The sequence below is a fragment of the Arachis stenosperma genome, chromosome 10, assembly GCF_014773155.1.
Source record: "Arachis stenosperma cultivar V10309 chromosome 10, arast.V10309.gnm1.PFL2, whole genome shotgun sequence".
NCBI classification, from domain to species: Eukaryota; Viridiplantae; Streptophyta; class Magnoliopsida; order Fabales; family Fabaceae; genus Arachis; species Arachis stenosperma.
Genome location: NC_080386.1, coordinates 5,090,335 through 5,104,931, shown reverse-complemented (window position 1 = coordinate 5,104,931; position 14,597 = coordinate 5,090,335). Strand labels below are relative to the sequence as shown.

At 39.9% G+C, this 14,597-nt stretch overlaps 3 protein-coding genes across 3 annotated transcripts; 2 read left to right on the top strand and 1 right to left on the bottom strand.

Moving 5' to 3' along the window:
• The first annotated feature begins 80 nt into the window (after positions 1–80).
• LOC130955318 (heat shock 70 kDa protein, mitochondrial-like) lies at positions 81–3,368 on the top strand. Its single transcript, XM_057882157.1, has 6 exons — positions 81–371; positions 670–734; positions 849–927; positions 1,013–1,579; positions 1,679–2,299; positions 2,478–3,368. The coding sequence occupies exons 1-6, from the start codon at positions 297–299 to the stop codon at positions 3,102–3,104; spliced, it is 2,034 nt and encodes a 677-aa protein (XP_057738140.1). The 5' UTR covers positions 81–296; the 3' UTR covers positions 3,105–3,368.
• Positions 3,369–4,536: 1,168 nt separating this feature from the next.
• Positions 4,537–10,798, top strand: LOC130955123 (rDNA transcriptional regulator pol5). The gene is made up of 8 exons (XM_057881921.1): positions 4,537–5,196; positions 5,530–5,655; positions 5,741–5,938; positions 6,341–6,568; positions 6,661–7,785; positions 8,470–8,757; positions 8,968–9,412; positions 9,561–10,798. The coding sequence occupies exons 1-8, from the start codon at positions 4,615–4,617 to the stop codon at positions 10,406–10,408; spliced, it is 3,840 nt and encodes a 1,279-aa protein (XP_057737904.1). The 5' UTR covers positions 4,537–4,614; the 3' UTR covers positions 10,409–10,798.
• A 292-nt stretch (positions 10,799–11,090) lies between these two features.
• On the bottom strand, positions 11,091–13,588 carry LOC130955125 (transcription factor GTE7-like). Its single transcript, XM_057881922.1, has 4 exons — positions 12,028–13,588; positions 11,716–11,935; positions 11,457–11,630; positions 11,091–11,360 (listed from the first exon to the last, which is right to left on the bottom strand). Exons 1-3 carry the CDS (start codon positions 13,339–13,341, stop codon positions 11,572–11,574), a joined length of 1,593 nt encoding a protein of 530 aa, XP_057737905.1. The 5' UTR covers positions 13,342–13,588; the 3' UTR covers positions 11,091–11,360; positions 11,457–11,571.
• Between the last annotated feature and the right edge of the window lie 1,009 nt (positions 13,589–14,597).

The window sequence follows — 14,597 nt, the reverse complement described above, 5'->3', positions numbered from 1 at the left end:
CACTACTGCGACTTATAGACCAAGCAAGCAGTAAAGCCATTCATCGTGGTACCACTAGGAGCCACATGTCTTTATTTGCTGATACCATACGACACCGTTTTGGTAAACATTGTTCTCTATCTGGAACCTTCTAATCCTCTGACTCTTTTCTAACCGGAACTAGAATAATCCTCCACCATCGATAAAAGCTCTTTGAAGTTCAAAACCCTAAACCCTCGAAAACACTGAGTACAAAAACCTCTCAATCACTCCCCTCTCCTTATTCCATTTCTTTGTCAATTCATCCGGTTTTGGCTATGGCAGCAGCCGCGGTGCTTCGCTCTCTTCGCCGCCGTGATGTCGCCTCTGCTTCCGTCTCAGCCTTTCGTTCGGTAACCTTCCAACTTCTTCGCTCACTTTTTTCATTCTTGTTGATTGTGTCGGTTGCTTCGAAATCAGCTCGATTACTCAGATTTGCTTCATTTCTTGTTACTACTATTCCTTCAGCTTATTGATAGCTCTTTTCTGGTTTCTGCTCTATGATTTTTGTATTTGTTACCGCTTGTCGATGCTTTTGGTGGTGTTGATGATAGAATTGTGATTGATTAATTGAATTATTCTGCTGATGTGTGTTGATTATGATTATGGAGGAATATTTTCCCTTTTTCTTACATTGAAATGTTTATGCAGTTGTCGGGTAGCACTAAACCAGCTTATGTAGCTCACAAGTGGTCAAGTTTGTGTCGACCATTCAGGTACCATTTTATAGTTCTTGTTTTATTAGTTAACCATATAGAGGTGCTACACGTTTATATATATATTAAAATCTTTGATCGTCTTTGCTCATTGTAACTTATTTTTTGTTACAGTTCTCGGCCTGCTGGAAATGATGTTATCGGTATTGATTTGGGTACTACAAATTCCTGTGTTGCTGTTATGGAAGGAAAGGTAAGGCATTCTTGAAGCTCTTAATTTGTCATTGCGTTCCATTAATATGTTGTGTTTGTGCTTACTATTATTGTATCTTTTACAGAATCCTAAAGTTATTGAAAACTCTGAAGGTTCTCGAACAACACCATCTGTGGTTGCTTTCAACCAGAAAGGGGAGCTGCTTGTTGGTACACCAGCAAAACGTCAGGCAGTAACAAACCCAACAAACACCGTTTTTGGTACCAAGCGGTTGATTGGTCGGCGCTTTGACGATCCCCAAACACAGAAGGAGATGAAAATGGTTCCTTACAAGATTGTTAAGGCTCCAAATGGAGATGCGTGGGTTGAAGCTAATGGCCAGCAATATTCTCCTAGCCAAATTGGTGCCTTTGTTCTCACCAAGATGAAGGAGACAGCAGAAGCTTATCTAGGGAAGTCAATTTCCAAGGCTGTAATTACTGTACCAGCTTACTTCAATGATGCTCAGAGGCAGGCAACAAAAGATGCTGGTAGAATTGCAGGTCTTGATGTGCAGAGAATTATCAATGAGCCAACAGCTGCAGCACTTTCATATGGGATGAACAACAAAGAGGGCCTTATTGCGGTTTTTGATCTTGGAGGTGGAACATTTGATGTCTCCATCTTGGAAATCTCTAATGGTGTCTTTGAGGTAAGTTAGTTTATTGCAACTCTTGCTTGCTTTCCCTAGCCTGCCACAAAAAAATAAGTGATATGGAAACTTATAACGAGTTTATATGATTATATCCAGGTGAAAGCAACAAATGGTGACACATTCTTGGGAGGAGAGGACTTTGACAATGCCTTACTGGACTTCCTTGTAAGCGAATTCAAGAGGACCGACAGTATTGACCTTTCAAAAGACAGGCTTGCTTTGCAGAGGCTTCGTGAAGCAGCAGAGAAGGCTAAGATAGAACTGTCTTCAACATCTCAAACGGAAATAAACCTTCCTTTCATCACTGCCGATGCATCTGGTGCTAAGCATCTGAACATCACATTGACCAGATCCAAGTTTGAGGCTTTGGTGAATCACTTGATTGAAAGGACCAAGGCACCATGTAAGAGCTGCTTGAAGGATGCTAATATATCTATCAAGGATGTTGATGAGGTCCTTCTTGTGGGAGGGATGACCCGTGTGCCTAAAGTCCAGGAAGTGGTTTCAGCTATCTTTGGAAAGTCTCCTAGCAAAGGAGTAAATCCTGATGAGGCAGTTGCCATGGGAGCAGCAATCCAGGGTGGTATCCTACGTGGAGATGTTAAAGAGCTATTGCTACTTGATGTTACCCCACTTTCTCTTGGTATTGAGACTTTGGGTGGTATTTTTACTAGGTTGATCAACCGCAACACTACTATTCCTACCAAGAAGAGTCAGGTAATACTTGAATTTGGTGAAGATATCTTTAGAAACTGGTTTCTTAGGTTGTGAATTTATACAATCATACCATCATGTGTTTAATTGAACCACAAAGCATGTCATTCATTTGGTTTAGTTTTATGACGGCTTGCTATGTAATTGAGTCTTTTACTGACTTGTCATACCATTGTTTCAGGTGTTTTCAACAGCAGCTGACAACCAAACACAGGTGGGTATCAAGGTGCTGCAAGGTGAGAGGGAAATGGCTGCAGACAACAAAATGCTTGGAGAATTTGAGCTTGTCGGCATTCCTCCTGCTCCCAGGGGTTTGCCTCAGATTGAAGTTACCTTTGACATTGATGCCAACGGAATTGTTACTGTCTCTGCCAAAGACAAGGCAACCGGTAAAGAACAACAAATCACAATCCGGTCATCTGGTGGGCTCTCAGAAGATGAGATTGAGAAGATGGTCAAAGAAGCAGAGTTGCATGCACAGAGAGACCAAGAAAGGAAGGCTCTTATTGACATCAGAAACAGTGCAGATACTACCATCTACAGCATTGAGAAGAGCTTGGGTGAATACAGAGACAAGATTCCCAGCGAAGTGGCCAAAGAAATCGAGGATGCTATTTCAGATTTGAGAACGGCCATGTCCGGGGATAACGCTGAGGAAATTAAGGCAAAGCTTGATGCTGCAAACAAGGCTGTCTCCAAGATTGGGCAGCACATGTCAGGTGGTGGCTCTAGTGGTGGTTCCTCAACTGGGGGGTCTCAAGGTGGAGACCAGGCTCCCGAGGCAGAATATGAGGAGGTGAAGAAGTGAAACATCTTAGGTGTCTGTAACCAGATATTTCTTCTCATTCATCTCTAGGTAGCAAGTATAAAAGTGAAACATGTTTTCAATTTAGTAGAAGAGCATATAATATTTTACATAATTTTGTAACTAATGTTGGAGGTGTTTTTCTTACGGCATAAAGCTTGTCAATTTGCAGTACTTTTGGAGTACTGAACATTGCTGTTTGAATAACTGATGCTGAAATTTTTGCTAGTCAGTAGTGATATATTCTCCCACTGGGTCTTACTTGTATTTCGCTTTCTTGCTTTCAATTGAGAATTGATTGGAATTGGATGCCATAGCATAAGGATTTCTGAATATTTCAGGTTTTACGCTCATTTGGGTAACAAGTTAATTTGATTAGTCTAATTATGTTTGGTTTACTTTAAAGTTTTAACGGAAGACAGAAGAAAGTGTCGATGTTTCGAAGATGTACATAAAAAACATGGTAACAAGAAAATAAAAGGGAAGATACATCCATAAGCAAAATCAAGTTAGCAATGCAACCAAGCTAGTCAGAGTTAGTAATACACAAACATGTGTTTGGCACACATACTATGGCTGTTAACAGATATCATATGCACAGCATGGGTGTATCATTTTAGGGATTACATCACAGAGGTAGCAGGTGAATCTTGTGAAAACGTGGTTGACAGTAGGGTTGGTATAGGATACTGATGTGGGAACGAAAAGAGGTGACCGACTAGAAGATTAAAGGAGAACAATAAGAAGCTAATATCTCTAATCTCTTCACTTGGTTTGTGCGATTTATCTACGAGGAGTTTATTTCAGATTATAAATAGCACATGAAAAGTACGACGTTTTTTCAAAGGTGAAAATACAGAAATAGAACATAAATTGTTGAACTAACTCCAATTATTTACCATTGTAACCTGTACGTGTAACTTAGATATGCAAAATATGAAGGCATTTTATAAAATACATGAAAAAATAAGATATCAAATAAATCATTCATATAAAATATAAAATATATATTAAAAATAAGTTAAATAATATATATTTATATATAAAAATATAATAATTAATTTAATTATTAATTTTCTGTATATACATAATATTTTTTATAAAAATATTAAGAAATTGTAAATTAATTTATAAGATAGTCACAACATCCAAAAAAATTTTAGTTATTTCAAAAATATCAATGTTTTAATAATTTTAACGGTTGATTTTAATTATAAAAATATATAATAATTAAAATTATTAAAATACCGATATACTAAGAATATTTGCAAAATTTATATTTTCTATAACATTCTATTTTTGAACAAAAAAAAAAACAAAATTAAAATAAAGAAAAAAATATTTACAAGGAAATTATAATAATAAATGAAAAAGGAAACCCCCCAAAACGACACTTAATAAGGTCGTTTACATTTCGCTAGAGCATCACCAAAACCAGAACCATCTTACTAAGAGTTAGAGTGCGTGTGTTTAAGGTTTAAACCCTAAAACCTCTGCGCCACTTCTCTCAGACATGGCCGCTAAGAAAAGGAACTCTTCCATCGACGACGAACCTGCTGTCGAAGTACCCGCAGCTGAAACCAACGATTCTCCGAAGCCCCCAAAGAAGAAAACCAAGAAAGACAAAAGCAATAACGACAGTGATGAGCCACAAGAACACGTGGCAGCAGCATCTGATGGCTCCGTCAAGCCAATGGAGAGGAAGAAGAAGCGCAAAGCTCTCGACAAGGAGAGGCGCCGCACCGCCGCTGACACCGAGCCGAAGCTTCCGGAGCCATCGACCTCCGCAGCACAGGCTCAGCCAGTGGACTCGCCCGGAACCAGCAGCGGCGGAGGTTCTCAGCTCCCGGAGTTTCACATTGGCGTGTTCAAGGATCTCGCGGTTGCGGCGGAGCCTGCGAGGGAAGCGGCCGCAAAACAGCTGGTGACCGAACTGAAGGCGGTTCAGAGTGCTTACGATGCGCTTGATGAGAAGGAGGTTGGCGACGGAGGGTTCAAGCTTGAAGCTGAAAAGGATGATGGATTGGATGATTGTGCACCTTCTGTTAGATACGCTGTTCGCAGGCTTATTCGTGGTGTTTCTTCCTCTAGAGAGGTTTGTGCCTCTTCTTTTTTCTGCGTTTCTTTTCGTTGTAATGTAGATTTGCTTACTCTTTGCTTTTGAAATTCAATATGAAGATTAGTGTAAGGATGCTTGTGAATCGGAATTTGGAACTAGTCATTGTTATTGTAACTTCACCTGAAAAGTTCCTCTCTGGTTCATAATTTTCTTTTCCTCTCTGCTTAGACTGTGCTTCATTGTTTGCTGGATGTTGTTCATGCATGTTCTTATTGGAAACTTTTACTCGGTATACCCCATTCATTGGTGTTGTGCTTAATTTGCATGATGAAATGTTTGCTAACATAACATATTTTGTTGCTTTTGCAGTGTGCACGACAAGGTTTTGCTTTAGGTTTAACTCTTTTAGTTGGCGCTGTTCGCAAGATTCGGGTTGAATCATTCCTTAAGCTTGTAGTTGATTTATTGGAAGTAACTTCGTCAATGAAGGGTCAGGTAGGAGATGCCAATGACTATTATTTTGTTTTGTTTATTTCTCACTTGCTAGTACTGTATCTGTGTAGTTCTTGGGATATTGCAGGAGGCAAAGGATTGTCTCTTGGGTCGCTTATTTGCCTATGGTGCACTGGCTAGATCGGGAAGACTTACACAGGAATGGACTATAGATAAAAACACATCATGCATTAGAGAATTTGTCAGTGTAATAATCTCCCTGGCGAATAAAAAGCGGTACTTGCAAGAGCCTGCTGTTTCAATAATTTTAGACTTAACTGAAAAGGTTTGTATATTATCATAAGAGAAGTTTACCCCTGAAGTACCTATTGTGAATATTATGCTTGTTTCCAGTTGTGCTTAGGTTGCATTTTTGTTTGTTTCAAAGTGTAGTCGTCATCCCTCTTTTTTCTGTACAAGTTAAAGAGATCCTTTTCTCTTTCCTCTAAAGAACAGTTGCATGCCTTTCTTTTCCATTATATTATGCTGTTTCTCATGCTATTCATTTCTTCTTCTGTTATTTGAAGATTTGCAAACATTTCTTCTCCTGTCCTGTGCTGAAAAACCAAGAAACTCTTACCTATAATCTGGGACATTTGCTAGTATCTTATCTGGTGATTTTGAGCAGCATTTCATATTGTTTCATATCTATGTTTGACATATAAACTTATTTATTTATTCATTGTAGTTGCCTGTTGAAGCATTGTTGAATCATGTTGTTGAAGCTCCGGGGGTGAAGGAATGGTTTGATGCTGCTATGGAAGTAGGAAATCCTGATGCTTTGCTTCTTGCACTAAAACTACGAGAAAAGATTTCCATTGACAACTCTGCATTTGTCAAACTGCTGCCAAATCCATTCAGCTCTAGCCTGCTCTTTTCCACTGATCAGCTTTCCTCCCTGAGCAATTGCTTGAAGGTAGCTGTTTTTTCAGTCATATATAAAATACTAATTCATTAAACCTGTTGAAAGTAATAGAAGGTAATCTTTTATGCATTTTCTTAATGCAGGAGTCAACCTTTTGTCAGCCCCGTGTTCATGGTGTTTGGCCTGTTTTAGTAAATATTCTTTTGCCCAATACTATTATGCAAGAAGAAGATGCAGCAGCAGCTTCAAATTCGTTAAAGAAGCATAAAAAGAGTCGAAAATCAAGCTCCTATGATGAAGAAACGGCAAAGAATCTTCAGTCTTTCTGCGAAATAATTATTGAAGGATCCCTTCTCTTGTCATCTCATGACCGTAAGCATTTAGCTTTTGATGTTCTGTTTCTTCTACTCCAAAAGCTGTCTGCATCTTTGGTTCCAATCATTCTATCAAGCAAAGTTGTTCAGTGCCTTATGGATATACTATCAACGAAAAACACTTGGCTGTATAAAGTTGCTCAGCATTTTCTCAAACAATTGTCTGATTGGGTTGGAGATGATGATGTCAGAAGAGTTGCTGTTATAGTTGCTCTACAGAAACACAGCAATGGAAAATTTGATAATCTCACACGAACAAAAGCTGTAAAAGATTTCATGTCACACTTCAAAACAGAAGCAGGTTGCCTGCTTTTTATTCAGAGCTTGATGAACCTGTTTGTAGATGAAGGCAGTGCCTCGGAAGAACCTTCAGACCAGAGTCAAACTACAGATGAAAATTCCGAAATAGGTTCCGTTGATGATAAGGATTCCCCAAGGTCCAATGGCAATTCTGATTTTTTAAAGAGTTGGATTATTGAATCTCTTCCCAGCATTTTGAAACACTTGAAGCTGGGTCAAGAGGAGAAATTCCGAGTACAGAAAGAAATCATGAAATTTCTGGCTGTTCAAGGTCTGTTCACTGCGTCTCTTGGATCTGAGGTTACTTCTTTTGAGTTGCAGGAAAAATTCAGGTGGCCAAAATCACCCACATCGAATGCTCTTTGCAAGATGTGTGTTGAACAGCTCCAGTTTTTATTGGCAAATGCTCAGAAGGGAGAGGGGTCACGAGCTTCGGCTAGTAGCCTTGAGCCAAATGATCTTGGCCTGTACTTCATGAAGTTTTTCAGCACCCTATGCAATATTCCTTCAGTTTCCCTATTTCGTACCTTAGATGATGAGGATGATAAAGCAGTAAAAAAATTACAAGCAATTGAAGCAAAATTATCCAGAGAGGTAATTATATTTGTGACCTGTTATTAATAATACACAGACTTGAACTTCAACTGGTCCTTTCCACTGATTTTCACTACAGATTATCCGATGAATTAATGAATTAAATCAACAGTGTTTTTAAGTATAACCAATAGATTCCACCAGATAGAAGGTTGCCTTGTGATGTTTAAGAGTCACCTACAAACCTTATATTTGGATGCAACTCTTCTATTTCCATATATATCTGTTTGTACACCATCTGAGTATTTTGTACTTCATAACTTAATGTTTCGTATGGTAGGCCATAGACATTGTCTTGACTCCAACAGTAATGGTGTTACAAAACAAAGAGTTGATGGTATTTCTTGGATGTGTGATAGCTCATGTTCTCATTTGCATATCTAAGTTATCAGAGTATAAAATATATAAGGATTTGTAATAGAGGTTGTCTTGAATCTTGACTGTTGTTTGTTGACTGTCTAACTACCCATAATTAGAGCTATTATCTTGTGACAGTTTTAGCCATTTCACATCATTATTTTCTTGTGGTTTACATGTTCTGAGATTATATTTAGTACCTACCAGTACCTGCATTTGTACCCTAAATTAACGTTGTAGTTGAGCTGTTAACAATTTGTTTTAATAAAATATATTTTAATTAATATTTGAGCTTTCTCTTAATCTTTTTTTGTTAATGATATGTAGGAAAGGAGCCATGGGCTTAGTGCTGAAGCTAATAGATTGCATGCACTGAGGTACTTGCTTATCCAATTGCTTCTGCAAGTGCTTCTTCAACCAGGGGAGTACTCAGAAGCTGCATCTGAACTCATCATCTGCTGTAAGAAAGCATTTTCTGCTTGTGATCTTCCTGACTCATCTGGAGATGATGATTTGGAGGCTGATGATGCACCTGAGTTGATGGATGTTCTTGTGGATACATTACTTTCACTGCTTCCACAGTCATCAGCTCCTATGCGATCTTCTATTGAGCAGGTTAGAATAAACAAAATATGATATTTATCTTCAACTGCTTCAGGATTGTGTTAACTGTATAATAGTACCCCCAGTTACCTCAGAGCATGCTCATGTTGTATCTTGCCTTTATGTTAAGGAGATACATAAAACAATACCTGGAAAGATGTTGGACGGTTTAACAATAACATTTTATTTGTTTTTATCTGTTTAATACTCATCTCCTTGTAGGTATTCAAATACTTCTGTGATGATATTACTGATGATGGACTGATGCGGATGTTGCGGGTCATCAAGAAAAACTTAAAACCTGCTAGACATCCTGATGCAACAAGCGCAGAAGATAGCGATGGCGATGACGACGATGACTTTATCAATATCGAAGAGGAAGATATTGATCAAGCTGAGACAGGTGAAACAGGTGAGACTGATGAGCAGACTGATGACTCAGATTCTGTTGTTGAGGCTGAGGAAAATGATCAGGGCCATCCTGAAGCTTCTGATGACTCTGATAGCGGAATGGATGATGATGCAATGTTCAGGATTGATACGTATCTGGCCCAGATTTTCAAGGAGAAGAAAAATCAGGCTGGAGGTGAAACTGCCCATTCCCAGCTTGTGTTGTTCAAACTTCGTATCCTTTCATTGTTGGAAATTTTCCTTCATGAAAATCCAGGCAAGTATACCTAAAATCTATTACTCTGGCCATTTTGTCTTCTATGCTCAGTGTACATAATTAGGCATTTTGTATTTGATGATGAGTTTTTGTCATTATCTTTTCCTACTTCATCTTTGAAATGATTATGCTATTCTTTAATCTACAGGTAAGCCTCAGGTTCTTATGGTGTACTCAAATTTGGCTCGAGCTTTTGTTAACCCACATACAGCAGAAGTTAGTGAGCAGCTTGGACAGCGTATTTGGGGTATATTACAAAGGCAAATATTTAAAGCCAAGGATTATCCAAGGGGTGAAGGGGTTCAACTATCAACTCTTGAACCTCTGTTGGAACGAAATTTGAAATTGGCGTCAAAACCATTGAAGAAACAAAAGTCTGCATCAAATCCATCAAAGAAATCAGCTTCATGGAACCGACAGAAAATGGTTTCCTCCCTTGCCCAAACATCAACCTTTTGGCTTTTGAAGATTATTGATGCAAGAAACTTCTCTGAGTCCGAACTCCAGAGGGTGGTTGATATTTTTCGGGAAGTTTTGGCTGGGTATTTTGACAGTAAAAAGTCTCAAATCAAATCTGGGTTTTTAAAAGAAATATTCCGAAGACGACCATGGATTGGGCATGCTGTGTTTGGCTTTATTTTGGAGAGATGTGGAAGTTCCAAGTCAGACTTCCGACGAGTGGAGGCATTAGATTTGGTAATGGAAATATTGAAGTCACTGGTGACGCTGAGTAGTGATAATCAGAATGCAGCCAAAAAGGTTCTTAAGAGCAATTTGGATAAGCTCTGCAATTTAATGAAAGATTTGGTGACAAATATGCCAAGCAAGCAAGCAAGGAGGTCAGAGGTACAGAAATTTTGTATAAAGACCTTTGAAATCTTGACTAAACTCAACCTCACCAAGTCTTTTATTAAAGCTCTGGCGCCTGATGTTCAAGCTGCTCTTGAGGCACAACTTGGTGAGCAGTTCATTAATTTGAAGCAGCTGGGAAAATAATAATATAGAACTGATGGCTACAGCCTGATTATTTTGGTTAGTATAATGCATCACGATTGTTCTTGTAGACCAGGACAATATAGAAATGATTTGAAGCCTGGAAAATTTATTTTGACTAAAGCCCGAGTACGATGGGATTGGAGCTCCATGCTTCCTTCAAGGACTTGTTCAAGCGATTGGAAGCGGAATCATGGAGGTTAAGGCAAGACTTTGTTGAGGGAATTTTGGGTAAAAGTAACTCTTATAATTCTTTTTTGACGGTGAAGTACTATTATATCCCTATTTGTCTTTGGTGTATTTGTATGCTTGTTTTGGAAACTTGACTCTTAAAAGGACTTGAAAGATGAACTTTTTTGGTGATTAAATCAAATAGCACATTTCCTTGGTCAATTTAACTTTCAACGATTAAAGGAAGGTTTCATTATTATTAGGCGTCTTTTTCATTCCAGGTTCTTGTATAAATACACAGTAGTGCCTTGATATTTCTTTAGGAACCTGTTACTTTACAGGAATATACTCGAGTACTAAGGCCAGCTTTGAATAAATATCATACATAAAATGCCCAGTCTATATCATTACAGCAACAAGATGAAAAGATAAGTCTCTATTTGCGCTTTCCTTTCACTACACACCCCTTTCCTTGGTTAAAATTGGTGATACTTTCCAACTGTTTAAATACAGATTCGTGAAAAGACCTCCTTGGAAGAGGATAATTCTATTTACTGATGTAATGTGTACAAGGTAAGCTAAAAAAGAGACCACCATCCTATTCCTAATAACTAATGCATTATTGCCAGGATTTTCACCGCATTTCACTACCTTTTTTTGGCCTAAAAATTTCCTAGAATCATTTTTACAACTGTTGCACACTACAAATCATCGAGAAAAGGGACTTAGCACCCAATCAGACCGCTACTCCCAAACTGCACCAACAAAGCAATGTTCACAGCACCTGCAACCGAAAGGCAACCACCGATTTAGACCAACAGAAGCTTTTAGCCTTAGGAATGAAAGAATATATACAGACATGAAACTAAACAGAACATACCTCGCCAATTTTTCAAAACAGCACGCTCAAGGTATGCCCAATCAAGCAAACACCTTCATCAGCTCACCCACATTGGTCATGTTGGAGCATTAGCAACAAAAGCCCTGTATGGCTGCTACAAGTGCCCATTGTCTGCTTCAGAATCACTCCCCGAGGAACTACCTGAATCCGAATCTGCAAATAGTAATCAAAATATATCGTTATTTTTACTCCGTAGCCGATAGTTATAACAGATAACAGCTACAAACGAGGTTAATACCACTCGATGATGAGGAATCACTGCTTGAACTACTGGAACTACTTGAACTACTGCTGGCATGGCCTCCAGCTGCCTCTTTGTCTTTTTCAATCTCCACAGGGGGAAAGGTACTCATTGGCATCTCGTCCCCAATGTCAACATCCTCATCCCCAGCTTCCATTTTCTTTGGTTTCTTCACTTCAGCAGGAGGCGCCTCAACCTTCTCACTAGTAGCTAATTCCTGTACATTTGACATCATCACAAATTAGTATCTGGTAAAAAAGGTCAAACTCATTAAACAGAGGAAGATGCACACAATGAAAAGAACTTTACCCCATTCGATTTGTTGGGTGCGGCATTGTTGTTCAAGTTGCCAAGTAGTGCCTGCCGCTTAATTTTGCTCATCATCTTCTTCCAATTGGTCACCAACCGATCAAGTTCCCAGAGGGTCTCAGTGTCAACAGCCTCAATATCAAGCTCAATCTCATCCCCATCCTGCTTAAGGTTCCCATTCCTCTTCCTTATGATCTGTACCACCTGCTCCATTTTCTCAGGAGGCAAACTCTGCAGCCCAATACCCAACTTGTGTTTCTCCTCAAGGCTCATCTCCCTCTTATTGGGGTCCTTCGCCTTAGGCTTTGGCTGCTTCAAAGGCTTCACCGGAGGGGCTCTCATAGGGGAAGGAGTGCGCACTGGCGACTGCAGCATTGGAGGGTTCGAAGAGCTCGCAGGGGCCTGCACTGGCTCGGGTTGAAACCTTGCCGGAGGGATCACATTCTCCTTCTTGTTCTTAACCCTCTCAACCCTTTCTGGCTCAGCATGATTCCAGGAACTGGCCTGCAATTCCTCATCAACATCATGATCCTGCTGCCTCATCGAATCCTCGAATTTCTCATGCACGGGACGATACAGCTCTTCGAACTTGGTTAAAAGCAGGTCAGCCATGTTGTGCACATCGTGACCAGGGGGGTTATATGTCAGCGCGTTTTTGAACGTCAACCGCACATCGGAGGCAAAATCCGCCGGCGAGGAATACACGTTCTTCGCGAGATTGGACTTCACGGTGCCCAGATCCATGGGTTTCTTCACTATATCATAATAATCGTGAAGACCCATTCCAACGACATCAACGGGGGTGTTGAAGATCCACCCAACCTTGTGCTTCATGATCTTCTGTAGAACCTGCGAGCAGGACTTCATCAAGTTTCCAATCTCCGAATTCGACCGTTTCAAATCTTTGGTGATGGAATTCACCGGAAATGGCCGCTTGTTGCCGGAGATTTTCTTGCTCGATGATTTTTTAGGAGGGCCGTTGAAGCTCTGCCTGGGCTGATATTCTCCGCTCTCGATTTGTTTCTTAAGCTTTCGAATCTGCTCGAGCTCCAAGATCAGGCGATTCTTGAGCTCGTTCAGCTCCTTTTTTGTGTACGACGCCACGTTGAACGTCACATATTGAGAATGATTACCGTCGTTGGACCTGCGGTTGATGGATGAAGCATCATCTGACGCCGATTGGTTCTTTTTGTTCCCAAATTTTGAGTTAGGGTTAGGGTTAGAAAATGGTACTTTTCCCATGAATCCAGCTGCACCGCCTCTATGTTGCGGCCAATTAGGTTCGTTTCGGTTGGCTAGGACGGCGGAAGCCATCAAGGTGCAAGATCACAGCCGTCCGGTTGGATTCCGGCGTATCTCCGGCATGAATTCTCCAATGCGCGTCGAACAGAACATGAGTCAGCTGTCAGATAAAATCACGCGCCAAAGGGACCCTCACGCGCAGTTGAAAATCGTCACGCGCCGCCGATGAAAACGAAGATTTTGAATCAAAAGAGAGAGGAAAAGCGTAGAGGCAGGGTTTGGAATTTGGCTTACCCTAATCTGTGCGAGGAACGAATGGGTGCTATGGCCGCTTCTTAAAGGCGATGAGATCTGCCCGTGGTTGCTTCGGGTAGCTTTATTTACCGTTGATTTTTTGTTAATACCTGATCTAACGGACATAAATCGTTTTCTGGGGTTGCCCGTAAATTGGTCATGAGATCTGGCACAAACGGTAGCGATTTTTTCTGGTTTTCCACGTGGCCTTTGTATAGCCGTATGATGACTGAGGTGGTGGTATCTTGATTGGGGTTTGAGTTTGAAGCGAATTTGAGGTGAATGTGTCGTGCATTTAGGGTTTGGAGAGGGCCTGGCCCAGATGATGACGTGGCGGGAACCAAACTGGCGGTTCCGGCATGCGGGTGAGAAATTACGCGCAGCGCGTAGCTTCGAATGAAACGCGTGTTTGTGTAAGGATAGTTTCGTAAATACATGTTCAGTATCGACGGAACCGGTTCTTTCACTCCCAATTTTACTTGTGTTAGGATTATTAATTTATTACATGTCATTTATATAAAATATATATCTAAGAAATTTAATAATATATATATAAATAGGCTAAAAAAATTAGATAGGAAAGTAGTAAGAGTGGTATTTCTTAAATAGTAATTTTTGGTATTTTTTAAAAGAGAAAAGCTTAGTATACAAGCGATTAGGGCTTGTAACTATTACAAGTTCATTAACGCCTAATCCGCTAAAACACGCTGCAACTCCTACGTCACTTACACGCGCCATACAAAGATCCCGCGTTTGTATAACTACCAAATTTAAAAGATTTGTTTCCTTCTTTGTTTTCTTTCTTTTCAAATTTCATCGTTCTTTTTCTCGCGCGTCTTCCCCTGATTTTTCGATCGTTCTTTTCCTCTCCTTTCTCATTGGTTTGTTCTTCGTCATTGACGTTAGTTTTTCTCTCTGTAACTCCAGCTTCGTTTTGACATGGTGTATTTATAGTTTTTGACATAGTGTATTCTGCAACCTCTCTGTTGTTGATGACCAGTTTGTTCCGAAGGTTGGAATGACCTTTACCACCC

Coding starts and splice junctions, on each gene's coding strand:
- LOC130955318 (XM_057882157.1), top strand. CDS start 297: ATGGCAGCAGCCGCGGTGCTTCGCTCTCTTCGCCGCCGTGATGTCGCC. Junction 1,580..1,678: donor TCTCTAATGGTGTCTTTGAG/GTAAGTTAGTTT, acceptor GATTATATCCAG/GTGAAAGCAACAAATGGTGA. Junction 2,300..2,477: donor TTCCTACCAAGAAGAGTCAG/GTAATACTTGAA, acceptor CCATTGTTTCAG/GTGTTTTCAACAGCAGCTGA.
- LOC130955123 (XM_057881921.1), top strand. CDS start 4,615: ATGGCCGCTAAGAAAAGGAACTCTTCCATCGACGACGAACCTGCTGTC. Junction 5,197..5,529: donor GTGTTTCTTCCTCTAGAGAG/GTTTGTGCCTCT, acceptor TTGCTTTTGCAG/TGTGCACGACAAGGTTTTGC. Junction 8,758..8,967: donor TGCGATCTTCTATTGAGCAG/GTTAGAATAAAC, acceptor ATCTCCTTGTAG/GTATTCAAATACTTCTGTGA.
- LOC130955125 (XM_057881922.1), bottom strand. CDS start 13,341: ATGGCTTCCGCCGTCCTAGCCAACCGAAACGAACCTAATTGGCCGCAA. Junction 11,936..12,027: donor CACCCAACAAATCGAATGGG/GTAAAGTTCTTT, acceptor TCAAATGTACAG/GAATTAGCTACTAGTGAGAA. Junction 11,631..11,715: donor TGATTCCTCATCATCGAGTG/GTATTAACCTCG, acceptor TACTATTTGCAG/ATTCGGATTCAGGTAGTTCC.